Raw genomic sequence first — 26958 nt, 5'->3', positions numbered from 1 at the left:
GACTTTCCGTACAACAAGATGGCCGCCCTCTAGTGGACCTCCCTTCCTGGCGTCCTTCTCTCACTTTCCCTCCCAGAATTCCGTTCTCCGCTGTCCTATTGGCGGAGCCCGGACTTCCGGGAGCCGCGCGCCCCGCCTAGCCGGGGCAAGATGGCGGCGCGGGCGCTGGTTCAGTACGTGGTGCTGAGGGGGGACCTTCGGCGGGAGCCCCTCTCGTGGCCCTTGGGCGCCTCGGTGGCCCAGGCCTGCCACGCGGCCCTGGCCGTGGTGCACGCGCACTACCAGCACCCGGACACGGCGGCCTACCTGGCCCAGGGCGGCAGCATGAGGACCGTCGTGCTGGAGGTGAGGGGGGGAAGGGCTTTGTTTGTTTATTTATGTATTTGGTCGTTTAGTCGTGTCCGCCTCTTTATGACCCCCTGGACCAGAGCATGCCAGGCACTCCTGTCTTCCACTGCCTCCCACAGTTTGGTCAAACTCATGCTGGTCTCTTCGAGAACACTGTCCCACCATCTCGTCCTCTGTCGTCCCCTTCTCCTTGTGCCCTCCATCTTTCCCAACATCAGGGTCTTTTCCAGAGAGTCTTCTCTTCTCATGAGGTGGCCAAAGTATTGGAGCCTCAGCTTCAGGATCTGTCCTTCCAAAGAGCACTCAGGGCTGATTTCCTTCAGAATGGAGAGGTTGGATCTTCTTGCAGTCCATGGGACTCTCAAGAGTCTCCTCCAGCACCATAATTCAAAAGCATCCATTCTTCAGCTGGACCAGCCTTCTTTATGGTCCAGCTCTCACTTCTATACACTACTACTGGGAAAACCATAGCTTTAAGTATACAGATTTTTGTTGGCAAGGTGATGTCTCTGCTTTTTAAGATGCTGTCTAGGATGCTGTTTATGTATTTAAATACCACCTTTTCCTCCCAAGGAGCTCAAGGTGGTGCACGTCGTTCCCCATCCCATTTCATTCTCACAACCCTGCGAGGTAGGCCAGGCTAAGAGGATGTCACCCGGTGAGCCCCGTGACTGGGCGGGGATTCGAACCTCGGCCTCGGCCGCTTGGCTCATCAGAAGGACAACTCCCTGCCTCCCCAGGGCAGTACTTCCCAGTGGTCAGAGATGGGCAAGGAGTTCCAGCCCAGCCACATCTGGAGGGCTGTAGCCCCAGAGGGGGAGAGCAGCTGCCTTTGCATGCAGAAGGCCCCGGGTTCAAGCCCCATTGGCAGCTCCAGGTAGGGCTGGGAGAGACTGCTGCTGCTGGCTAGGGTAAAGGTAAAAGGACCCCCGACCTTTAGGTCCAGTCGCGGACGACTCTGGGGTTGCAGCGCTCATCTTGCTTTATTGGCCGAGGGAGCCGGCGTACAGCTTCCGGGTCATGTGGCCAGCATGACTAAGCCGCTTCTGGCGAACCAGAGCAGCGCACGGAAACGCTGTTTACCTTCCCGCCAGAGCGGTACCTATTTATCTACTTGGTGGGCAGGAGTTGGGACTGAGCAACGGGAAATCACCCCATCGTGGAGATTTGAACCGCCGACCTTCTGATCATCAAGTCCTAGGCTCTGTGGTTCAACCCACCACCACCCACGTCTACTGGCTAGTGTAGGCAATACCAAATTGGACATGGCAGGCTTGATATGATGACCCTTCCTTGGTTCTTCAGTAAATGAGTGGGGATTGTGTCGCTTTGTGCAGGACAGCCAGCCCACCAGTCTTCCAGCTCAGCAGTGGCCTGTGAGGGAAAGACCCAGAACGGCCAGTTAGTCTTCCTCTCCCCAATAACACGGGGTGGGGAAGTAACCTGTCTCTCATCCCTTTAGCCCCCTGTAATCAAGAGTCACTCCTGGCAACAGTTAGAAACAGAGATATGAAAGCTAGGAGTTAAATGGGACCTTAAACCTAGGTTGTGGGTGCAACAATGGAATGTCCAGGCGCACTTTTTTATAACAAGAATACGAAGCTGAAAATGAATGAACTGCAGCTAAAATATTGTGTTCATTTTTTCACATGGTCTAGTCCTTCCTCTGCCCACCCTCTATATATTCTTAAAAGGGCCTGTTTTCCAGTCTTCAGAGAGTAACTTGAAGCGGGGATGCAGAACACAGTCCTCCTTTCCTTCCAGTCTGCAGTTTTAATCTGAAATCTTAGGCCCAGTACTGCACCCAGAGCTTGCGCTAATGAAATTCCCTGTTGCAAAATGCGTTGAGAACCATGGGAGTTTTGAACACTGTGTGGCAAAGTAGAGGATTAGAGGGGAGCTCTAGCTGAGTGCTTTGGGGCAACTCTTTTTCCAATAGCAGCTTGTCTGTTGCAGGGGGCATGCAGGAAGTAACAGTGCCAGAGAAGGGCTGCAGGTGAGTGGCAGAGGCTCAATCTCTGGCATCTCCACATAGGGATGAGAAAAGACTCCTTGTCTGAAGTCTTTTGATAGCTGCTGCCAGTCAGTGTGGACAATACTGAGCTAGATAGCCCAGCAGTATAAGGCAGCTTCTTGTGTTGGTGAAGGGCTGCAGCTCAGTGAAAGAGCATCAGTCTCCAGGTAGGTCTGGGAGAGACTCCATGTCTGAAATCCTGGCAAGTCACTCCCAGTCAGTGTGGACAATGCTGAGCTAGTTGGACCAAGAGCTTCCTGTGTCTCTGCCCTTGTGCTAAAGCTGAGGAGGGGGAACCTGCAGCCCTCCAGATATTGCTGGACTCCAACTTCCATTGTTCCTGCCCATAGGCCATACCTGCTAAAGCTGATAAGAACTGCAGTCCAGCAGCATCTGGTGGAAGGCCACAGGCTCCCAGTCTCTGCAGTAGTAGAGCTCTCAGCTGATGCTGTTTATTTTATATTTTATAGTAAGTAAATTTCTTCTGGTATTAAAAAGCAGAGGTGAACTAGTTCTTCTGCTGTAACACTATGGAAGCTACTGCAGTTTGGCATTGTTTTAATGTTGGGTGTTGCAGTAAGAATCCAATTTCCTTCCCCTGCCCACTTTTCTTTCCTTAGGCCCCAGACGAGTGTGCATTGACTGCGTTAGCAGAGGCACTGCAGCAAAACAACATCGATCACAAAGTGTGGGTTGAACAGCCAGAGAACATTGCCACTTGCATTGCCCTTCGCCCATACCCTAAGGAGCACGTACACCAGTACCTGAAGAAATTCAAACTGCTGAAATGATCTTATATATTTCTGGCCTTATTCAGGACTGGCCAAGAAAATCCAGTTCTCAGGTAGGCGCTTGTGGCCGAGAGTTTGTGGACAATTTGCAGTACCATAGTGAAGTGCATTAACTGAATCAGGAACCATCTTTTCATTGCATGTTGCTGGTAATTGTGGTTTCAACTGATGTGCGTCTCTGCAGATGATTAAAGAAGGGTTTGTTCAGACCTATATAGAGCTGGGGTTCTTTTATTTTAGCACAAAACACCTCTCTTATTTTAAGAAGAAACTCCTTGATCGATTTAAAGATGAAAAAACTACTATCAGAGGCAGGATTCTGGGCGACATTGATCTGTGCCTGCTAAAATATTGGGGGTTTGAAAGCTGACGACAGTATTCACGTTAGAGAGAAAAAATATAGGGCTGTGGGGGGAAATCTGTGGCCTCACAGGTGGTGTTGCTGGCAGCGTAGCCAGTGGTCTGTGCTGGCTAGGAATTCCAACATCTGAAGCAGTGGGGGAGCTTACATGCCAACATCTTGAGGGTCAACTCGCATCATCATTCCTGACCTGCAGCCACGCTTGGAGTCCTACCACAATTGGAAGGCCACATGCTCCCCACTCTGTTTTATGTCTTGTTGCCTAGGAATTCCTTTTTCTTTATTAGCATTGTCGCCAAGATTGCACACATGGGAGGGGACAGGCAAGTAGACTGCTGTAAGGCAAAACTTGAGGTTATACTTGTCTCTTGGACTGATGCTATACATTTATGAAAACAAAGCTTGCTCATTGACACTGATTGTTGGGCTAAGCTCAGAAGTGGGCTATCAAACAATGAAGGAGGCCATTTTCTTATTTTTTATTTGCAAAGGCTTGGAAAATGGGTTGGGGTGGTTGTCTGCTTTTCACAAGTATGTAGGGATCTCAAAGGCCTTGCTGGAATCTGAAAGAGTTTCTGACAGAATCACTCGCCAAAGGTGGCAAGTAAACTTGGCAGTATTCTTAGAGATTGCAAACTGGTTAAAAGAAGCCTTTGCCAACTTGCTTCTCTCTCAACTATTTTTGATTGTAACACCCATTGACCACAGTACTAGCTAACTTGTGTGAAGTCTGCAAGCTGGACATGGGCGCAACAGCATCCTGCCCACCTGAGTCCCAGTAGCTGGTAATCGGGGGCATAATGCCTCGAACATTGGAGTCCAAATTTTGGAGGGCCGTGGAAGTATTTCAAGACAGAGCAAGTGAATACCGTATTTTTCACTCCATAAGACACACTTTTCCCCTCCTAAAAAGTAAAGGGGAAATGTGTGTGTGTCTTATGTTGCAAATGCAGGCGGGAGGCAGGCGGGAAAAGCCCCCAAGAGCTGCACACATGCTCCTCCTTGCGGGCTTTTCCCCGAGGAGGGAGAAGGGCAGCCTGTCAGTGACGGGCTGTCCTCCCACCTCGTAGAAAAGCCAGCAAGGGCTGCACTCTCTTTAAAGAGTGTGAGGCTCTTGTTGGCTTTTCTACAAGGTGGGGGAATTCCCCGACCTCTTGCAAAGGCCCCCAAGAGCTATGCACTCTTTGAAGAGTGCCCGGCTCTTGCAGGCTTTTGTGGGAGGTGGGGGAAGGGACAGAGGGCAGCCCCTTAGTCCCTTCCCCCACCTCCCACAAAAGCCCCCCCACAAGCCACGTGAAGCGTGTGTGCGGCTCTTGGGGGCTTTTCTCTGAGGAGGGAGAAGGGCAGCCCATCAGCGATGGGCTGCCCTTCTCCCTGCTGGGGAAAAGCCTGCAAGCACTGCACACACGCTCCACGTGGCTCGGGAAAGGGAGCGCTGAGCAGAGCCTGGGATGCATACAGGCTCTGCTCAGCGCTCCCTTTAAAAATATTTTTTTTCTTGCATTCCCCCTCTAAAAACTAGGTGCGTCTTATGGTCAGGTGCGTCTTATGGTGCGAAAAATACGGTAACACTGTTCCTTCGCAGCAGGCCTTTGATGTGCTGCTTCACACCTTTTGCTGTGCTCCATATTCCACAACCGTGTGCAAGAACCCATTGTCCTCAGAATGCAGCACTCAGTCACTGTGGCTGCATATTTCTGAAGTGTCTTGGGCATATCATTAACCACCTACTTCAGTCTGGCTGTGGAAATTCCTGGCCATGCAATACCTAGATTTGTTATTTGGTATTCTTAAGTTTAACTACTTTGATATGTTTATAGCCTTGGAAAGGCAGCAGAGCTGTGGCAGCTGGAATGCTTTGTTTCCACTCCCCTTTTATTTCTGGGGGAGGTGGGGGTTCCTGATGTGCCAGACGAGTGCTGAAGCCCCACACATTCCTTGTTGTGGTCTGGGGGCTAGGAGCTGCCATGCTTTGAAACTGAGCAGCTACTTGGACCAAGATGCTCTCTAGAATCTATTACAGATCCAGGTTAATAATGAAAGTAATTCAGCAACATGGTGGGGTTTCAGTTCTCTTCCGAGTGCTTCATGCCGGTACTTGTGAGTGTTTCTGCAGGATTGAGCCATGTTGTGTGAATGTCAAAGCAAGGAAGGATCAAACCTTCCCAGGCCCCTGGCTGCAACAGGAGGGAGTAGAGCATGTTGTAGGCCACGGGTGTCAAACACAAGGCCCGCGGGCCAAAACCTCGTCATGTGGCCCGTGTAGCCGCCGCCGGCCGCCAGCCTTCACCTTTTATTCTCACTTTTTTTTTTTTTGACACAAGAAAGCCGCCTCTTCAGTGCATGCGTGGCAGCCTACAAGCCAGAGAACGTCTGCCCTCTAGCGGCGCCGGCCGTTCTACACAGGAAACCTCCACTTTACATGCATTCAGGAAACCTCCACTTGTTTTTATATTGAGCGCATGCCATCCTGTGATGTGACAGATCCAACGGCTGCCTGAACCCTTCTCTCCTGTACTGCAAGTACATATGATGTATGTGGGGGGGGGGGTCTGCTTATTATTCTGCTTAAAAGTCTGAGCGGTAAACTTTGGATATACTGACCACTTCCGTGTCACTTTACAGTGGTATAGGGACCATAAACTACAATCAAATAACCCAAAAATGTCCAAGAAAAGAAAAGTTGATGCAGAGGGAAGGCAATTTCAGGAGAGATGGGAAAGTGAATACATGTTTGTGATTAATGGAGACAAGCCGGTATGTCTTATTTGCTATGAGGCAGTGGCAGTGATGAAGGAATACAATTTACGCCGGCACTTTGAGACCAAACATGGAGCCCAATTTGCTAACCTTAGCCACCAGGAAAAGCAACAAAAGGTCCAAGAATTAAAAGGTAGCCTGCATTCTCAACGGAATATTTTTGCAAAAATGACAGCAAAAAATGATGCAGCAGTGAAAGCCGGCTATCTTGTGGCTGAAGAAATTGCGCGAGCTTCAAAGTGCTTTTCAGAAGGTGCATTTGTAAAGCAGTGTATGCTGAAGGTGGACACATAGTCCTACAGATACAACCGGCCCTTTGAGGGTGACCAAACTGCTGATGCGGCCCCCGATGAGTTTGACACCCCTGTTGTAGGAGCTCTGAGGCCTGGTGCTGAATCATGGCCCTGCCCCAGCTTCATAAAAACTCCAGTACATGTGTGAAAGAGCAAGGAAGGAGTGTTGCTCTGTATAGCAGATCTCGGCAGCTGAGGGTGGGCTCAGAGGTGCCCTGAAGTGTACACTTTAATAACTGTAGCATGGTCAAGAGGACTGCTATGCAACAAATTTTCCCTCCACCCCCAGGTCTAGCGCTGCTATCGCTCTTTCCAGAAACCATGCAAAATGTATTCTATAAGGATCTATAAGCAGCTAAGCTGGGATTGGCGATGTTGGTGGAACCACATATGGCGGCTGGCAGTCACAGAAAGCGTTGTAAAGTGTTAACAAACAACTGAGAGGGGTTAAATCGAAAGCCTCGCCCTCAGTTATTTGGTTTCCATTTGTCAAATTTGTTTTGCAACAGCAGGTAGCAGTCCTTCCTCCGGATCTCCATCATCCATTATGGACTGGTATACCTTTTTTTTGTATCCTATAGCTTGAATTCTAGATATTATCTTTCTTGGCCTTCCATAAGTGCTTTTGCTATTTGGGTTTTTCTTTCTGTGCATCTGCAAGCAGCACTGGAACTAAGTTTGTAGTCAGGCTTTGGTAAATGCGACTTGTTTGCTACCACGTGCTTTTTGTTCATCTGAAAAATCTGAATAAAAATATTTAAAAGACTACCGTGCATGGGCTCCCTTTCCTTCCTAGCCCTTCTCCCCACGAAGCCACTTCCCCACAGCCCACAAAAAAGCACATACGAGCACAGAGCTCCCCCCCCATGTTGTCCTTTTTACACAATAATGCAACATAAGCCACCGACTTTGTCTCTTTGTTTTTTTAAACTCTTGCAAATTCAATTAACAAAAAGCTACACAGTTTTGTTTTCACACATCAACAAAATTTCAGAAAGAGAAAGAGGAAAGAAAGAAATAACCCCCCCCTTCCCGTCCAAAAGCAATGCTATTTAAGAGCAACCCCACCCCACCCCAAAACTAAAAAGAGAAGGAAACCAATTTATACAAGAGGTTTGAGCTATTTACACTGAAAAGGCCTCAGAGGGGCAAAGAACAAGCTTGTCTCCCGTTCCACAGAGAATTGCCTTTTTTATTATTATAATCATCATCATCAATATTATTTTAAATAGTTTTAAGCTACCTTGGCTGTTAAACACAAAGCAGAGAGAGAGAGACAGAGGACTGCTTAATTTTTAATAAGAATTTTATCTACAATAGTAGCCCAAGGACGCAACTCTGTCGCAGGCTTCTGCTGTGAACCCCTCCCATTTCATCTCCAAAGGGTTACCGCATCACAAACCCTGTCGAAATGAAAGGAACGATGGCACAGCGTCGACCCTCGGCGTTTTGCTCCCCGAGCCACTGCTCCCCAGCCCTCCCGACCCCTAAAAAATATTGCAATTATTCCCCAAACTGTACTTGTGTGTCTGTCTTTTCAAAAATTATTATATTAGCTTTTTGTACGAGCTCCCCACCCCTTTTTTCATATACACAGAGGCCTTTTTTTCGCTAAGGAGGCCGTCTATATACCAGCATAAAACATGGAAAAAAATGGGTCAAAATACTCTATCATCATCATGATTATTTCTTTAAAACCGACAAACTCACGATTGCTAGAAAAAGCTGATTGCACAAACGGGTTGGGAGGGGAAGGGGGGGCGGTCAGTCAAGGGCGTGTGCGTTTTTTAAGAACAGCTAAAAACATCCCAGAGACGAGACGAGTGCGATTATTCACCCAATTCCTGCTTCGCTGAAGACGCAAATCAGTGACAGATCCAGCTGAAACTGAGAACTCGACTCCTCTTCCTTCCCACCCACCCCCAGCAAGACGCCTCCCCTCGCTCTCGTAACACGCTCCCCCCCACCCCTTAAAACCAAGTAACCTCCATCAGGGATAAGAAGAAGCCAGCAACTGATTACAAAAATAAGGATCATCTGTCATTTTGGCTCAACTGTTTTGTCACTTTGCGACATCCATCATTACCTTTTTTTAAAAAAAAGAAAGAAAGAAAGGGGAGGGGGACCTTTTTTTTTTTTTTTGCTCCAAACACTACGAGAATGGCTGCAAGTTTTTGAGATATCAAAAATCTCAGAAAAATATAATATATATATATTTATATTTATATATATATCTCTATGTCTTATTATTTAAATTTCACATTCCTTTGAAAAGCAGGTTATTCAGTCAGTAGCTGCTGCAGGAGGCTTTTCTGCTGGGCTTGGGGGGTCTGGGGGCCGGCAGAGGCTTTCTGGGCCCCCACAGGACCCGGCTGGTTCAGGTAAGGGTCTCCGCCCACCAAGTTGACCGTACACTGCACATCAGCAAACACCTGTACCTGCTGCACCTGCCGAGAGAGAGAAAGAGAGGGGGGCCATTAGCCATGAGGGTGCCGGGGGGTGGGGTGAGAGGGGGGAGAGCTTCCCGGTGGACGGAGGCAGGTACTACGGTGAAGTGGAAACTCACTAGAGAGAATTCCTCTAGCCTGTAGTCACCACAGAGAAGAAGAACTCTTCTGTCTTCTTGCCCTACAAAAAGAAAACCGCTGCACTCATTTGGATCGGAGCTCAGAAGTTGTTCTCGCGTCAAAGGTTAAGCCGGGGCAACCCCGAGTTTCCAAACACCACTGGCAGAGCAGGGCTGCAACAGGAAGGAATCCAAACCGCCAGGCCCTGGGCAGCCCAGGAGGTCAATTTTCTCTGCCTTTCCCAAGTGGCTGTCCCCTCCCAGATGCTTTGGGCTGCACCTCCCATCATCCATGTTTGCATTTTGCGTTTTCTGTATTGCGATTCTAATGTTGTGAACTGCCCTGAGATCTAACTTTAATAAGTAATAATCAGCCCTATTGGGCACAATCAAAGGAGTCGTAGCCCAAAGCGGATCTGGAGGGCACCAGCTTGGGAGAAGACTGGCTTTACGTTTTGATCCGGACCCCCTTTTTGCAAAAACTCTCCCAGCGGTCAAGAATAATGGGGCACCACCTCCCGCTGCAAGCCTTTCCTTGAAGTTGCAGATTCTCTCCCGTGGCTCCGGGGCAAAAGGCAGGTCTCTGTCACGAATGGCACCTGGAAGCAAGAGGGGCTGAACACCAAGTCTCAGAATATTTCCCCCAACGCCCCTTTGCCCTTTGAATTTTCCTCTGCTCCTGCCGCCTTGGGTTTTAACCGCATCTGCTGGCAGTTTTAGTAATGTAAGTTCTAGTAAGTACAGAATCGGATAACCCACACGCCGAAAGCGTCTCTCATAACAGGGCAATCCACATTGTCCCAGAATGATGTAGTACGTGGACAGGTGCCTCAAAACGTCTATCCCCGATGCCCACGTTTCATCTGTCCCTCTGGTCAGTGTCCACTCTGAGGCCCCCACCCCATGCCAGATCTTCATTCCTGTGCCCCATCCATCACCTTCCATTCCCCCTCCCACAAATGCCTAGGGACACAAAACTGCCTCCAGACACACAGAAATATTGCCCCGTTCTATTTAAGTCGCCCCTCTGCTCCAAAGTCAACACGTTCCTTGCTTGAGGGCCCCAGTGGGCGAAAAAACTGCTTTTGCTGCAAGAAAAGGTGAAGAGCCACAGTTGGGAGTTTGGGTCAAAGTGAATGTTTTCATCTGGCTCTGGAGTGCCAAATCTCTGGGTAAAAATAAACTTGAGAGAAGAGCGTATGGAGAAGGGTAAAGAACAGACTCAAAATGCTACACTTCCCTCAATTTACGGGATATAGAGCAGTTTTGTGGGCCAAGGAGTCGTTTCTGTAACCGTGAATTCCTCCTTGATCTAGAGCAGCCTTTCTCAACCTGTGGGTCTCCAGATGTTGTTGAACTACAACTCCCATCATCCCTAGCTAGCAAGGCCAGAGCTCAGGGATGATGGGAGTTGCAGTCCAACAACATCTGGGGACCCACAGGTTGAGAACAGCTGAGAAGAGCATTGGAAGGGGAAGGGGGGCTAAGCAAGAGTTTTATTGTGCCTCACCAATATCACCCCCCCCCCCAATTTTATACATTTTTTTTACTGCTCTTTTGGCTCTCCTGCAGTGATGCCCGAAGAGGTTTTGAAACCTCTCAAGGCCCTCATTTTTAAATAAAATAATTTTTAAATGGTTTAAAAATAGTAACTGACCGTTCCCATAGGTTCCTCATTGAGATACTGTGATGCCAAAAGTAGCCCCCGATTCACAAATGTGTCAACTTTTAAGAAAAGGGCATGGGTGTAGCGGGGGGGGGGGCAGCTGCCCCCCTAAGCCAATACAAATCTGAGGTTCTGCCCCCCTAACAAAAAACTGCCCCCCCTAACAAAAATCCTGGCTACGCCCATGCAAAAGGGGTTATTTTTTACTGACCAGTCCTGAAGGTTCCCTGCTATGGTGCCAAAAAGTTTTTCTGATGCCCCAGACTTCAAAATGTGTCTTTTTGACTATATTCACTTTTATATTTTGTCCACACCCACTGGCCGTTTTGATGTGTGCCTCTCTTAAGGGTTGACCACGAGTCAAATTCAGCCTTTTCCCCTCCCAAAGGTTAGCCACCTGTGATCGAGAGCCATTGCTGCCCTTAAAATTACAGTAAATGCCCTCCGTGTTTCTGAACTGATTGCAAGTAGATTGTCTGACTGCGGGCCGCAGGAAACAGAGGGCACTTGGGTGAATCTCCAAGGAAGTCAGATCTACTGCTATTTCATGCTGGCTGAATTGGAGACGCTATCACCCTGTGACTGCAGAACCCCTGAATGGGATCCAAACTGGCTCCTAGGAGACAGACCGACTAACCACGGTTTCCAGTGGCCAAGCAAGCTCAGTAAACCCTTGTTTGAAGCTAGCAGGATGGCGAAGCTCTTACCTGATAGCTTTACCATTCATTTGTATGGTTTTTAAGCCACAGTAGAACTCTGAAAAGCCTCTTCAATGTGAAAAAAGCACTCCTGAGAAATGTCAATTGGGCGAAGCAAATAAACGAAGGAAAACATTTTTAGTATTGTGTCAGCTTGCCCAAAGCGGGGGGGGGGGGGGGGGGGATGGAGAACTTGCGGCCCTCTGTATGTTATTAGATTCAAACTCCCATCAGCCCCAGCAGGGCCGCTTTCAAAGAGGCCGTACCATTTAATGCGCCAAGAGGAGGAGACCCAGCTGATTAATTGCATCTTAATTTCGTATGCAGCTTTCAGCCCCGCATGTGAGAAGCAGCCCAACTAGATTTCCTAGATCCAATTCAATCTGGTTTCTGGCCTGGATTGGGGGCTGAAATCACCCTGATTGCTCTCATGGAGGATCTACCTTAGAAGGAGCAGAAAGGTTTGTGTGACTTTTCTCAGCAGCTTTTAATACCATCCTTCTGAACCAGTTCTGAACCATGAGGTGGGGCCACTGCCCTTAACTGGTTCTGTTCCAACCTGAGACTTGGCGGTGACACTACAGAGTTTCCCCAAGGCTCTATTTTGTCCTCCATACTGCTTTAACATCTACAGTGGTGCCTCGCAAGACGAAATTAATCCGTTCCGCGAGTCTCTTCGTCTTGTGGTTTTTTCGTCTTGCGAAGCACGGCTATTAGCGGCTTAGCGGCTATTAACGGCTTAGCAGCTTTAAGAAAAAGGAAACAAACTCGCAAGAACTCGCAAGAAGTTTCGTCTTGCGAAGCAAGCCCATAGGGAAATTGCCTAACAACAAGTGTTGGAAGTGTAATGAAACGGAGGGAACTTTCTATCACCTTTGGTGGACCTGCCCGAAGATTAAGGCTTTCTGGGAAATGATCTATAATGAAATAAAAAAAGTTCTGAAGAGAACCTTTGTTAAAAAACCAGAAGCCTTTCTCTTGGGCATGGTGGGCCAAATGGTGTCAAAGAAGGATAGGACATTTTTTATGTACGCCACTACAGCAGCAAGAATTCTTCTAGCAAAGTATTGGAAGACGCAAGATTTACCCACGTTGGAAGAATGGCAGACGAAGGTGATTGATTATATGGGACTGGCAGAGATGACTGGCAGAATTCGAGACCGGGGGAAAGAGGCGGTGGATGAAGATTGGAACAAATTTAAAGTTTATCTCAAAAACTATTGTAATTTGGAAAATTAGGGGCTCAGAGTTATAAGGGATAAAGAACTACAGTTGTTTTAATAACTAATAGAAGTTAAATTTATGAAATATAACCAAGTTTACTATCAGAGGGTTGCTGAAAAATCTTGAAACAAGAATGCAGAAAAGGGGTGGTATGGGGAAGTCGATTTTGTGTTTGTTTATGTTTATGTTTTTGCTTTGTTTTTTCTTTATTTATGGAAAACTAATAAAAAATTTATTATAAAAAAAAAAGAAAAAGGGAAATTCGTCTTGCGGAACGACTCAAAAAACGGAAAACCCTTTCGTCTAGCGAGTTTTTCGTCTTGCAAGGCATTCGTCTTGCGGGGCACCACTGTACATGGAACTGCTCGCCAGGGTGCAAAATTTGCTGGACACAAAAGTGCTTAAACCCTCCCCCCAACACCTACCAGCCTGCCCCTGCCTCCATGTTAAATATGGCTTTCCCTCTCCTGTTTAACCATCACTGGGCAACTTGGTCCTGAACCTACTAACTCAAGAAGGAATTTCTGTTCTCCCGGGGCAAGTGCTGAAGGAATCATAGAATCGGAAGGGAGGGTCATCTAAGTCCAGATTCCTGAAATTCAGGAATCTTTTGCCCAGCACAGGACTCAAACCCACAACCCTGAGGTTAAGAGTCTCATGCTCTACTATCACGAGTTCTATACACACTGCTGGGGCCCTGCCATGGGGGTTTTCATGTGCCATCTCTGTTGCTGCGAGGATCTGTGTGGGCCTGAATGTGCAGGATTCACTGGCAAAAAAACCTCATGCAGACCTGCCAAAGCGAAAGGAAGGTGGCTGCCTTTGGTCAAATTTCAAGCGGGGCAAGTGTGTGTTTCTGACCCCAAGGACCCAATTTGCTTGTAAGCCAAAGCCCTGCTGTTGTTCTGGACTGCTCTCCACGTTTTCAGAGGAAGTCCAAGGCAACCGCGGCTGCCGTTGCAGACTTCCCCGAGGCAGTTCTGGGCTTAGGAGAGAGTTTTACTGACCTGTGCTCCATCTGCTTCTGTTTTCAAAAGGTCAGAAGAGAGCTGGTTGCAGTAGAGACCTGCGGGTCTGAGAGCCTGGTCGTTTACCTGGGAGAGGAGGGGGAAAAATAAAAATAAACCGGGAATTCAGAAATGGTTTGGAAGCAGCGATTCATCTCCAGTGTCTCTCCGGCAAATCTGGTCTCTCATCACCAGAAAAGGGAGACCAACGAACAACCAAGCACAATGGAAATGGTTGATGCAGCCCAAACTCACTAACTCTGCAGCTAGCCCCTGATCTTCACACACATACAAAATGAGAATCCGTCGGGCATACCTAGGACCAGACTTAAAGTGGCTCCATCCTCAACTGAATGGGGAGAAGCACAAATAACCACATTTGTTGGCCCAGATCCATCCAGTCCAGGGTCCCCTTTTCCTTGGGGGCCAACCAGAGGCCTCCAGGAAGCCCTGAAGCAACAGCACTCCCTTCCTGATTGCCCCTGAACACAGACGGATTTGTCTAATCCCCTTTAAAAACCATCTTTGGGGGCTTCCGGACAGATGGACAGAGGGCTCCCTGTGCTACATAGCCACTGCTCTTCCGCTGTAAGTTACAAGCATAATTGCAATGGACTTTCCATAGGTGCGGACGTTGATTTAATTTCTGTGTATATCCCACTGTGTTTTACCCAAAAGAGAGCTGTGTGGTCAGATCTTCCTTCCTTCCTTCCTTCCTTCCTTCCTTCCTTCCTTCCTTCCTTCCTTTTTCATTTTTCTGTTCTTTCTTTCTGTCTCCTTTAAAACCAGCTCATTTCTATAAGTGCCATCAAGTTCTTGCCTATGTGCATATGGTGTTAATTCCACGCAGGGTGAGGAGATGGGGACTGTCACTGCAAACAGAGAAACTAAGGAGGAGGAGGAGAATTTCTTCCAGGGCAGGGAAAAGGGAAAGAACTTGAAGGGGGGGGCACCCACTCAATCTTCCTTCTCTGCCTGCTTTAGCAGAGTAAGCCAGCAGCAATCAGCTTCTAGGGTCTCAGAAGCTGTCACTGCTGAGAGGCCCTGTTCTTTGTACTAACCAAGAGTTTTCAGGCTCTTGGTTCCCGCAGAAAGTGTAGTATCGCTCAGAGATGTCAATTTCTATAGTGTTTTTCAGACAAGCCTTTCAAGCACCCTCTTGCTAGTCATGTTACTGCTAATCTCTGTTCATGCGCTGAATGGGGAAGAGAGACCCTCGTCACGTGCGTGAGCATCTCGATAAAAATAACATCTGCTTTGAAACTTCATGTGTGATTCCCATTGTGTAAAATATGGTTTCCCCTCTACCAGCTGCGTATCAAAGTAGCTTAAGTTAGAAGGCAAAAGAATTTCCAGTGAATTTCAACAAGCCTTGGAGCTCAATGGAATACCTGGGCAGCAGTCCTGGGGCCGGTGGGACACTTAAAAACAGCAGAGTGGGCAGGAAAGAGCAGACTTTTTAAACCGACTCAGTGCCCCATTTTACGCTCTTAAAAGTTGCTTAGAGACTCTTTACGTAGCAAGCGACCGCTAAACTGAATTAGCAATATTATCATTTAATAATAATATTAAATACCGTATTTTTCGCTCTATAAGATGCACCAGACCATAAGACGCACCTAGTTTTTGGAGGAGGAAAACAAGAAAAAAAATATTCTGAATCTCAGAAGCCAGAACAGCAAGAGGGATCGCTGTGCAGTGAAAGCCGCAATCCCTCTCACTGTTCTGGCTTCTGGGATAGCTGCACAGCCTGCATTCGCTCCATAAGACGCACACACATTTCCCCTTACTTTTTAGGATGGGAAAAGTGAGTCTTATAGAGCAAAAAATACGGTAATAGGATTGCAGAAATGCAAAGTTGGAAGGGGTCCCCCAACGATCACCTAGTCCAACCCTCTGCGTGCAGGAATCACAGCTAAAGAATCCCTGGCAGATGACATTCCGTCCTGTTTAGAAACCTCCAAGGAAGGAGAGTCTGGGTCCTCCCTTCTGCAGCAGCAGAGAACAAGCTTGTTCCATCTTCTGTGTGACAGCCCCTCAAGGCTCTCATTTGGAGACGGGAAGCAATTGGGCAGAGAGGACTGTCCAGCACTTCCTCCTGCTGCTGCCCTCTGCTGGTGGGAAGGAGAAGTGGCCAATGGCAGAAGTGCTTAGCACCCCTTCCTCGCCCGTTGTTTTCTTGACCTCCACCCCACAGACAGGGATCCAGGTTCTACCACCAAGCCACTGTCTGGTTACGGTTGCTGTTTTCAGGGGCTTTTTGTCTCGCTGATCTTGCCACCACCATTATGAATTACTATTATTTAATTGAATGTATATACTGCCCTAAGGGACAGCGGGTGATACTGTGGTCTAAACCACTGAGCCTAGGACTTGCTGATCAGAAGGTTGGCGGTTCGAATCCCCGCGACGGGGTGAGCTCCTGTTGCTCGGTCCCTGCTCCTGCCAACCTAGCAGTTTGAAAGCATGTCAAAGTGCAAGTAGATAAATAGGTACTACTCCGGCGGGGAGGTAAACGGCGTTTCCGTGCAATGCTGCTCTGGTTCGCCAGAAGCGGCTCAGTCATGCTGGCCACATGACCCAGAAAAACTGCCTGTGGACAAACGTTGGCTCCCTCGGCCAGTAAAGCAAGATGAGCACCGCAACCTCAGAGTTGTTCACGAATGGACTTAACTGTCAGGGATCCTCTACTCTATACAGTGGTACCTCGGGTTAAGTACTTAATTCGTTCCAGAGGTCTGTTCTTAACCTGAAACTGTTCTTAACCTGAAGCACCACTTTAGCTAATGGGGTCTCCCGCTGCTGCTGGAGCACGATTTCTGTTCTCATCCTGAAGCAAAGTTCTTAACCTGAGGTACTATTTCTGGAGTCAGTAACCTGAAGCATATGTAATCTGAGGTACCACTGTATACCGCCTTATACCCAGAGGTTTCAGGGTGGTTCACAGAGTAAAATCAAAGTATAAAACCGCAAAATAAAAATAAAAACAGTCCAATAAACCGCCCCCCCACAGGCCTTGGCCTGCCCTCCCTCCCTCTCCCTCTCCGTATGATGAGTCAGCTGCTTGCACTGACCTGCTCAGAGCACAGCTGGTTCATGCCTTGCACCTGCAGCTGGCTCATGGGCATCTGCCCAGCCATTGGGTTCATATTCTGGACGTTGGCGTTCCCGCCGGCCATGGAGACAGTGATGCTCATGTTGTTGTACATTCCCTGCTGGGCTGGCGGAGGCTGGGTCTGCCCAGCTTGGCCAAAGACACTGCAGACCGAAGAAGGAGAGAGAGAGAGAGAGAGAAAGAGAGAGAGAGAGAGAGAGGAGAGAGAGAGAGAGAGAGAGAGAGAGAGAGAGAGAAAGAGAGAGAGAGAGAGGGAGGAGAGGTTGTTATGCACAAGGGACAGAGCAACTCGCCAGGTTTTCAGGGGTGCCAATTTTGTGTGTGCCCCTTGCCCCCCAAAAGCTTCCCTGCGTCCCGGAACTTTTAAAACGTGGGAGTTAAGCCTATGGAGGCGTACGCTCTGCACCCTCGGGCCTGGCTTACTTGTTACTCCCCATGGGTCCTTGCTGCCAGGTCTTCATATCGGGCGACTGATACCCAGGCGTTGGCGGAGCCGACTGGAGCATGGGGCTCTGAGAAGGAGGGATCTGCGGCGACATCAAGGGGCTGCTGGGGCTGAGCGACGGGGCAAATGCCGCCTCCCCTTGCTGGTTCATTCCTGGGGAAAGAAGAGAACGACAAACGAGAAGAGGAGATTAAGGGGTGATATGATAGCCATGTTCAAATATATAAAAGGATGTCATATAGAGGAGGGAGAAAGGTTGTTTTCTGCTGCTCCAGAGAAGCGGACACGGAGCAATGGATCCAAACTACAAGAAAGAAGATTCCACCTAAACATTAGGAAGAACTTCCTGACAGTAAGAGCTGTTCGACAGTGGAATTTGCTGCCAAGGAGTGTGGTGGAGTCTCCTTCTTTGGAGGTCTTTAAGCAGAGGCTTGACAGCCATATGTCAGGAGTGCTCTGATGGTGTTTCCTGCTTGGCAGGGGGTTGGACTCGATGGCCCTTGTGGTCTATTCCAACTCTATGATTCTATGAATCCTCAGGATGAACCTACATGAACCCCGGAGGACCCAGAACGCCATCTGTTTAGAGATCCCTACAACAGACCTTCCTCCCAATATCCTGCTGTGCCAGCTGTTAAGGAAGGGAGAGATGCAAGAGGCCGGGAAATCCACCTCCACGTCCCTGCCTGGCGCCTGCTGACCTCGAGGCCTGCATTCCATTCAGCTGGAAATATTAATTTATGTTCTTGCCATTTTGCTCATTTACCTTATGACAGAATTGCTGGGTTGCTTATGGGTCCTGTTTATATGACTCTTGGTAATTTTTGTATACTATTTCCGCACCCCATCCCCTGTTTATTTTTACTTTGTTCCCTGCTCTTGGATTGGAAACACTGAATGAAAAGCAAGCTATAAAGGCTGTAAGTAAGCAAATAAGATGCCATCTAAGCTGCCTTGCAGTTGCAAGACTTTATCTCCAGGGAGAAAGACTGGGAATCCTGCAAAATCTGAGTTGGGATTCAGACGCAGGGTAGTTCCAGCGACCCCCAATTTCCTGGCTTACAGGTGAAACTCGAAAAATTAGAGTATCGTGGAAAAGTTCATTTATTTCAGTAATTCAACTTAAAAGGTGAAACTAATATCTGAGATAGACTCATGACATGCAAAGCAAGATATGCCAAGCCTTTATTTCTTATAATTGTGATGATCATTGCGTGCAGCTGATGAAAACTCCAAATTAACAATCTCAGAAAATTAGAATATTAAATGAAATCAGCAAAACAAGGACTGCAAATAGAATTACTGAAATAAACTTTTCCATGATATTCTAATTTTTTGAGTTTCACCTGTAGTTGGCAGGCGGCCTGACAGGCCTTGGCCATCAGTAGATGTCATGGATGAGTTTGTGTCAGGGCTTATCTTGAAGGCAGAGGAGCCTAGAAAGCAGGAAGTAAAAGGCACCTGAAGAGAATGCTTGTTTCTGCCACATCCACACCACGCCTTAGAATCACATGACTTCCCCCAAAGAATCATGGGAACTGTAGTTTACCCCTCACAGAGCTACAATTCCTAGCTTCCTCAAGAAACTACACTTCCCACAATTCTTTGGTGCCTCAAATGTCTGGGGTAGATGTGACTAGTTGAAAGGCAAATCCATTTTCACACACTACCTAGCAGCCCTGGTGACCCTGAGGCTCATAATTTCATTAAACTGGAAATACAAATTTAAGTTGTTGTGATTCTGCTTGTTCACCTTCTGTTAGAATTGCTTGGTTGTTTATCGGCCCCGTTCATGCAATTTTTGTAATATTTCTGCATTGTCTCCCCCCTGTTTCTTTTTATTACTTCGTTTTCTGCTCTGGGATTGAAGACACTCCATGAAGAGTGCACTACAAAGACTACAAAGAAATAAAGGGCTGCCGGCTCATTCCTTTTCGCCTTACTCTCATTTCACACCAAACAGGCGTTGCGGGATTTTTGAAGCACAGAAAACCTTGCAAAAGTGTGGAAGAAGATCTACGGTTATAAAGACTAGGACTAGCCGCCTGAGAAACAGTTTCTACCCAAACGAAATTTTGGTTTTAAACGCGGTGTAAGGAGTCTCTATGGGAGTATATAGTATTTAATTATGGGGTATCAGAGTTTTAGGGGGCTAACCATGATGGGATAGCTGGGATAGCAGGCTTGTTGGGTTTTGAATGTCTTATGTAGATTTTTCAATTTCGTTGTTCTGTGTGGGGCAATGACAATAAAGAGTATCGTATCATATTTGACTAGACAAAGCAGGGAGGAGCACACAAGGCCCTCTTAAACCTTTCCAGCCTTCTGAATTCTCTGCCTGCAGCCGGAAGCGGAACAGTCCATAAGGAGAGATGCAAACCCTCATTTTCTGCCCAGAAGTTGGAGAGGAAAAAGTAGCCAGACTACCTTTAGCTTTGGCAAAGCCCTTGCCTCACCCCCCCTCTCTTTTTCTCTGAGTACGATGGAGCAGAATCCCACCCCCCTTAAGCAAGCCCAGCCCGGGACGCACCTGATCCCGAATACTGGAAGATGTTCTGCTGCATCTGAGGGTTCATGCCAGGGCCGAACTGCCCTCCTGCCATCATCCCCCGGTTCACCATGCTGTTGCGACCGGCCAGCGCCGCCTCGGGGTTGGACGCCAGCTGCGAGAAAGGGCTGGTGGAGGTCGGGGGGTTTCCTGGGCTCGTACCGTAGTTGGGGGGGAAGGGGAACTGCTGCGGGGGGGCCTGGGGGAGGCGCCCGGCCCCCAGCGGGACCCCGGCCGAGGGGGGAAGGTTGCCTGCGAAGCTCTGCTGCTGCCTCATCAGCATGGCTCGTTGCTGCATCAGCTGCCTCTGGCGGTGCTGCTGGCTGTAGAGTTCCCTCTGGCGCTGGGCCAGCATCTGAGCGTTCAGGGGCGGCTGAGGAGGACAAGGAGGAAGAGACAAAGAGGTTAGGGGGCGAGGAAGGTGGCACGGAGAGAGGCGAGCAAACAGAGGGGTTTTTTAAATGAAACCTCCAGATTTCAAAAAAAAGAGTTGTTAGAGTACAAAACAAAATTACCCCCCCTCCAATGTACAGTGTGTTACTTCCGGGTTTCGCCGCTCGCGCATGCGCAGACACTCAAAATTATGTCACGCGCATGCGCAGAATCGCGACCGGCGCACGTGCAGACGCGGGTTGCATTAGCTTCTGGATGCGAACGGGGCTCCGGAACGGATCCCGTTCACATCCAGAGGTACCACTGTACAAACTAATACTAGAATGGTATGCAGAAGATGAACAGGTTAAATCAGTAATAATACACTGGGGCGAGAGATTTCGGGTATAACATGCAACTTACAGCATGGGAGAAGTTACGGAAAGAATATAAAATCCCTACCAGAGAAGAATGGCAGATCAAGTTGATGGACTATGTTGAAATGGCAAAAATGACTGGAAGAATCAGAAATCAGGCAGACCAAAACTTTAATAAGGAACGGGGGAAATTTTATAATTTATCTTAAAAACCATTGTAAACAGTTAAAACTGTTAGCAGGACTAGAATAACACCTGTAGTTTAATGGTGAATTTTGGACATAATGGAGATGTAAAAGATTTGGATTATTATAAAAGATGCAGGAGGACATGACTAACAACAGGACCCACAAAGGGGAGGAGGGAAGTCCAAGAGGTTCTTCGGAATCTTGTTTTTACATTGTATGTTGGATATGTGACTGTAAAACTTTGATTTGAAAAGCAAATAAACAAACATAGATAGATGATAGATAAATGATAGATAGATAGACAGACAGACAGACAGACAGGTAAAGGTAAAGGGACCCCTGACCATTAGGTCCAGTCGTGGCCGACTCTGGGGTTGCGGCACTCATCTCGCTTTATTGGCCGAGGGAGCTGGCGTATAGCTTCCGGGTCATGTATCCAGCATGACTAAGTTGCTTCTGGCGAACCAGAGCAGCACACGGAAACGCCGTTTACCTTCGCTCCAGAGCAGTACCTATTTATCTACTTGCACTTTGACGTGCTTTCAAACTCCTAGGTTGGCAGGAGCTGGGACCGAGCAACAGGAGCTCACCCCGTCGCGGGGATTCGAACCGCCAACCTTCTGATTGGCAAGTCCTAGGCTCTGTGGTTTAACCCACAGCACCACCCGCGTCCCTGTATGTTGAATATGTGACTGTAAAAATTTGAAATGCAAATAAACAAACATAGATAGACAGACAGACAGACAGACAGACAGACAGATGATAGATAGATATAGCGCAAAGGAGCCTGGAAGTGCAGACAGTTGGGGGGAAAAACGCAACCAAAGAGTGGAAAGATCACGCAGTTCTGCCCTGTGACGTGAGAAAGTGTCCTCCACAAACCTTCCCAAGCTGAGTTAGGACTTAAGAAGAGCCTTCTGGGCCAGGCCACTGGGCCACCCATAACAGCACCCTGTTCTCACATAGGCCCATGATGGGAAAAACCCACAAGCGGGACCTGAGCACAAGGACACCCTCCCTTCCTGCCGCTTGCCCATCACACGACAGGATCTGCCAGGGCAGAGGCACAGCAGGCAGCCCCAGAGGGCCCAGATGTTCTTAAAAGATGCAGAAGTCAGTTTGGAGCAACACCGTTGCAACCTTAAGGTCTCTTCCTTGTTCAGTTGTGGTGTGGAGCAGCCGTGAGCAAATATTCCTGCTCTCTGTTGTTGTTGTGCTTGGTGCAGCTGCTAGCTTGGGGGGGAAAAAGTGTGGAGATATACCAGCTGCCTCTCCTGCTCCCACCAGCGGCTTGCTCGCCTCGAAGAACAGCTGCTGCTTGTCTCTAGGACTATGTATACTCGTTCCTTTACAATCCCATGCCTTATAGCCCACAAGCTTATCCCTTCCCCCAACAGGCCGCTTGGAAACTCAACCCAACTCCTTTCCGTTTCCTCTTGCCCAGCTGGATGAGACTCTCCACATTTTGCAAGCAAGAACTGGCTAAGAATGTCGCAAGAGCCCTTGGGGTGGTTTAAAAGAGGACTGGAGAAATTCATGGGGGGCAGCAGTGCTTCTGAATGCTTGTTGCTGGAAACTGAAGGTGGGGGAAATGTCCTTGTTTCCTTTGCTGTTCCTAAGTTCTTATCACCTTTCCTAGCACCTGCAGAATATTCCTCTCTCGGGAACAACCAGAACTCCAAACATGGGAGCAGGTATTTACGGAATTCACTGATGCTTCCGGTCTGATGTCTGAAAACATGTGCTGTTTTCACTGCTGGTGCTACACTTAGTCGATATATCCAGAGTTGACCACTCTGAACCAATTGGAAGCCAAGCCGTTTTTAAAATTATCTATTGGAGTATCCCTCCATCAAGTGTACAGTGGTGCCCCGCAAGACGAATGCCTCGCAAGACGAAAAACTCGCAAGATGAAAGAGTTTTCCGTTTTTTGAGTCGTTCCGCAAGACGAATTTCCCTATGGGCTTGCTTTGCAAGACGAAACGTCTTGCGAGTTCTTGTGAGTTTGTTTCCTTTTTCTTAAAGCCGCTAAGCCGTTAATAGCCGCTAAGCCGTTAATAGCCGTTAATAGCTGCTAATAGCCGTGCTTCGCAAGACGAAAAAACCGCAAGACGAAGAGACTCGCGGAACGGATTAATTTCGTCTTGCGAGGCACCACTGTACTGATTCCAGAGGGGTGGTCGCTGGGTGAAGAAGCGATCACTGAGCATAAGCCATTGGTGGTCGTTCTTATGCAGAAGTCACAAAACCTTAGAGAAACCTGGTTGCTGATTTGGCTACTGGGACAAAGTTCCAGGTACTACTATCAGTATATAAAGCCCTTAACAACTTGGGGCCAGTTTACCTATGAGATCACCTTACCCTAATTGTGCCCACTTGCTCGCTCTGAATAGTCGAACTGGTCCTATTGCAAGTGCCACATAACACCTGTTCCCCATTTGTAAGAACTCAATCTTCGAGAGTGGCAGAACCTATACTTTGGAACTCCCTGCCTCTTGATATCAGGCAGTTGCCTTCATTGTATTCCTTTTGGTGCCGGATAAAAACATTTCTGTTCAGGCAAGCTTACCCAGATGTCTAGAAGGATGATGTGAGTCATAATCTGCTTTTAATCTTATTTTAACTTTTCAAATGTTTTAATTTTTATGAAATAAATAAATTGTGCATGGCTTTGAAACAATTTGTTGGGTCTCTGGGCCGTAATAAAGATTGATGATGATGAAATAAATTACTAGAATAAACAAAGAAGGCAGAAAGCAAAGCCCACCCTATTCCAGATTAAACAGTGTGTGTGTGTGTAGTTCCAACCCCACCACTGGTTGGTGCCAAGCTCTACAAATACGGGACCTCAGCTGTGCTGGCCCCAACGACCACAAAGGCATCGCTTACCTGTGGCGCCATCTGTTGCTGCATTCCTGTCCTCATGCCGATGCCGCCTGCAGAGTTCACCGCAAACTGGTTCAGGATAGCCTGCCGATTTTGGTGTATCAACTACAGAGAAGGCAAGAAGGGAGACCTCAGGGCGTGACAGGCTGCCGTTTGGGCACAGCTGCCCTTTGGCAAACAACATTTGCTCCCTCCACATCTATTGCTCTGGTGTTCTGGACCCAGGAATGGGCACCGTGAGGGTTGCTTGCATGTTAACAGAAAGCCCAGTGACGAAAGCAGCTGTGCAAGATAAGGAAGGGAGAGGTGCAACCGTGCTTGGACCAAATCTTCCAGGCATCCTTTGGCAGCTGGACAGAGCGCGTTTCAGTGGTCCCTCCAGCTACTTCCCCAAAATGGCCCAGAGGTCCTTAAAATACAGCACAATTGAACCGTGCGCGCATTTAAATAGCACGGTTTCAACCATACGCAACTGAAGGCAGGCTGGCTGAAATTGTGCAAGTTTCACAACAACAACAACAACAAACAATAAAGGCAAGCAATGTGGAGAACTTGAAATCTCTTTCTGTGCTGTGTCCGCTTGGGGGTTTCCTGGTGGGGAAAGAGCTTTTAAACTTCCTGGCTTGCTTGGGGCAGGGGGAAGGCATGCGCGTGAGGATGCTGGTTGCGGGATGCTCTGGCGGGACCTCATGCAAGCACCCCTAGGTTTCTGGAGGAAATAATAATAATTTATTATCTATACGCCACCCATCTGGCTGGGTTTCCCCAGACACTCTGGTTGGCTCCCAACAGAATAATAATAATAATAATAATAATAATAATAATAATAATAATAATGAAAAGCGATCAAACATTAAAAACTTCCCTAAACAGGGCTGCCTTCGGATGACTTCTAAAAGTCAGATAGTTGTTTATTGCCTTGACATCTGATGGGAGGGCGTTGCACAGGACGGGTGCCACTACCGAGAAGGCCCTCTGTCTGGTTCCCTGTAACCTCGCTTCTCGCAGGGAGGGAAGTGTCAGAAGGCCCTCAGAGCAGGACCTCAGTGTCCGGGCAGAACGATGGAGATGGAGATTCTCACTGGGGCATGATCTCTCCCCTTTCCCTTCTAGCCACAGGGAGGTTCCAAGGAGTGTGGTTCCATGTGGCGCCCGGAACCCTTGGAACCGAACCCCCGTATGAGATGCAACCGTGCTGCGATCATCGGTGCCCTTCGGTGACACGGAGGCCTACCAGCCAAGCAGGGCGTGGCTCTAGCCTGCCCCGAAGGCCACGGGGCTCTGGCAAGCAAAGGGACCGGCCACACTGGGTGGGAGCTCACCTGCTGCTGCCCCTGGAGCCGCTGCTGCAGCTGCAGTCGCAGCTGGTTGGGGGCTGTCGGAGGCCTGCTGAGCACCTGCCGCGGCTGCATCCCCATGTTGGTGGGGTAGGCCCCACGGGGCGGCGGCACCTGGACCGGCATCGACCCAAAGGACTGCTTCTGCCGGACCATGCCGGGGAAAGGGTTGGTGGTGGGGGAAGCGGAGGGGTAAGCTTGTGGGTACATGCCCGGCTTCTGGTCCATCATGAGAGGCGGTGGCGGTGGCGTGGCTTGCTGGGGCTGGAACCTCTCCGTCAGCGCTTCCAGGCCGCCTCCCTGCTCACAGAGAATGAAACAAAAGCGTGAGGCCACCGTGAGTCCCGACATGGTTCCAAACATATGCAGCACGTTCTGCGACTTTAAGGGCTGCTTCTCTGTTGCTCGGCTGCAAACCCAGGTGAGTCACCGGCAAAGTGGAAACTTTGGCCAGGGAGCGGCAGCCCCTCTCAACTCTGCAGGGCAGAAGTGTTCGCAAAACTGTTCACCCAGAACACTTTTAGGTGCATGCGCAAAACACCTAGGTGTAATTTTTTTTTTAAAGTAGTGTAAAAAGTGGCTTACGACTAGAAGAAATAATCCACTGACAGGAGAGGTTTTGATTTTGGCTGACTTGTGGCATCTGAACCACAAAGGGAGAAAAATGGCTGGAGCATCCGAATATGGAAAGATAAACTGCAGGGGTGGTGGTTGTGTGTGTGGGGACACCGTTTAGTGCCCTTTTCACACATGCTCCTTTTATTGTTGAGGCGAGACCTTCCCCTCTCACCCTCCCCTCCTACTTCGGCTCTTGGCATGCCACACTTTCTTGGGAATGCGTTCTGCATCTAGTAAAAGCTCTGAAACCCTGAAAGGTGTGTTCTGATGGGGAGAGGGAGAGATCTGCCGCTGCGCCTGGAAGTCCTCAACATTCCTTGTTTTCCACTCCTCCTATTTTAAGGCAGTTTTGCATCAGGACTAAGTCCCTAGCCCTTATTGGTGGGCACAGCCTCAAACTGTGATGCTGAATGGGTAGGTTGTAATAAAACCAACCAGAAGCTGATGCACTAGATGAAAGCATCAAATAACACCTGTAGAGTTTCCATCCTTGTAGAATCTTACTTGTGGAATCAGCATCTCAGAGTTTAAGGGCTTATACATACTTAGATGTCCTTCACTTTAAAGCTCTGTGCCAAAGTATCTCCTCTCCCCCCCCCCCTTTTCTTTTTTGTTCCAGAGCTTTCCCAATGCAAACTTGCTCTTTAAAGCTCAATCGGAGCAAATAGCCATCTGCAGAAAACCCAAATTGTCATTTGCTCCGATTGAGCGCTAAAGAGCAAGTGTGCACTAGGAAAGCTCAGGGCAAAGAAAACACACAACAACAACAACAACAACAACAACAACAACAACAACAACAACGCACAGAGCTTTTTAGCGTGGACCTCTGCTTGGAAAGAGTGGGGCAAAAGTTAAGTGTGGATATGCCCTAAATCATTGGGACAAAGAAGGGAAGAGTGGATACCTTTAGGAATGCCTCTGTAACGGAGAGGCTATGGTGCATTAGGAGAGGCTTTTGACTCCAGCTTTTACAGGGTTGGGGGCTCATGGGCTACTCCTGTTCTTTGCTACTTTTCAAGCAAGCGCTCCACCCCCACCCCCTGGGCGGGAACTCCGGGTGCAGGACCACCTTCTCAAGGAGCAAACAGGAGCAGGCCTCAGGGCTCTGACACCAAAGAGACTGCTTGCTACCTGGACCAGTTTGTCGATGCCAAGCGCTCGGTCCAGCTCTGCCAGCTCGGTCTCGTCTTTGCCGCTCAGGAAGGACACCAGCTGCTCGAGAAGAGCCTTCTCGTCGTTTCGTCCCTCCGGGGTGGTGGGAGGGCACAGGAGCTCATCGAGCTGAGAAGTGATGCAGTGGCTGTAGGGATGCAAACGAGGAAGGTGAAGGAACCGAAAGGCACT

At 48.6% G+C, this 26958-nt stretch overlaps 2 protein-coding genes across 7 annotated transcripts in view; one reads left to right on the top strand and one right to left on the bottom strand.

Annotated features, from left to right (window-relative positions):
* The first annotated feature begins 112 nt into the window (after nucleotides 1-112).
* PTRHD1 (peptidyl-tRNA hydrolase domain containing 1) lies at nucleotides 113-7333 on the top strand. 3 transcript variants are annotated; one of them, XR_013392089.1, is made up of 3 exons: nucleotides 113-345; nucleotides 2983-3206; nucleotides 6140-7333. XR_013392089.1 is itself a non-coding variant. In XM_077925386.1 (2 exons), the coding sequence occupies exons 1-2, from the start codon at nucleotides 151-153 to the stop codon at nucleotides 3151-3153; spliced, it is 366 nt and encodes a 121-aa protein (XP_077781512.1). In that variant the 5' UTR covers nucleotides 114-150; the 3' UTR covers nucleotides 3154-3364. The 3 variants fall into 3 exon arrangements, 1 of the variants encoding a protein (XP_077781512.1); XR_013392090.1 differs by lacking the exon at nucleotides 6140-7333 and adding an exon at nucleotides 5839-6082; XM_077925386.1 differs by lacking the exon at nucleotides 6140-7333 and having other exon boundaries at nucleotides 114-345; nucleotides 2983-3364.
* A 405-nt stretch (nucleotides 7334-7738) lies between these two features.
* NCOA1 (nuclear receptor coactivator 1) overlaps nucleotides 7739-26958 on the bottom strand; it is a 287343-nt gene continuing 268123 nt past the window's right edge. For 2 of the 4 annotated variants that reach the window (XM_028725219.2, XM_028725220.2), the window contains 8 exons: nucleotides 26746-26914; nucleotides 24982-25296; nucleotides 23663-23764; nucleotides 19819-20209; nucleotides 17267-17441; nucleotides 16803-16986; nucleotides 13729-13815; nucleotides 7739-9014 (listed from right to left, as the gene is read on the bottom strand). In XM_028725219.2, coding sequence (XP_028581052.2) covers nucleotides 8847-9014; nucleotides 13729-13815; nucleotides 16803-16986; nucleotides 17267-17441; nucleotides 19819-20209; nucleotides 23663-23764; nucleotides 24982-25296; nucleotides 26746-26914 — 1591 coding nt within the window. In that variant the 3' untranslated portion in view covers nucleotides 7739-8846. Of the gene's footprint in view, nucleotides 9015-9133; nucleotides 9196-11506; nucleotides 11589-13728; nucleotides 13816-16802; nucleotides 16987-17266; nucleotides 17442-19818; nucleotides 20210-23662; nucleotides 23765-24981; nucleotides 25297-26745; nucleotides 26915-26958 lie in introns of all 4 variants that reach the window. The other 2 variants (XM_028725222.2, XM_077925384.1) reach the window with 2 other exon arrangements.

The sequence above is a fragment of the Podarcis muralis genome, chromosome 3 (genome assembly GCF_964188315.1).
Source record: "Podarcis muralis chromosome 3, rPodMur119.hap1.1, whole genome shotgun sequence".
Classification (NCBI taxonomy): domain Eukaryota; kingdom Metazoa; phylum Chordata; class Lepidosauria; order Squamata; family Lacertidae; genus Podarcis; species Podarcis muralis.
Note: the sequence above shows the minus strand (reverse complement) of the source record. Positions and strands in the feature narration are given on the sequence as shown.

Bases quoted from the DNA above. Each gene is read 5' to 3' on its own strand.
- PTRHD1 (XM_077925386.1), top strand. From the start codon at position 151: ATGGCGGCGCGGGCGCTGGTTCAGTACGTGGTGCTGAGGGGGGACCTT. The intron at 346-2,982 runs GTGAGGGGGGGA...TTCTTTCCTTAG, and splicing joins TGAGGACCGTCGTGCTGGAG to GCCCCAGACGAGTGTGCATT.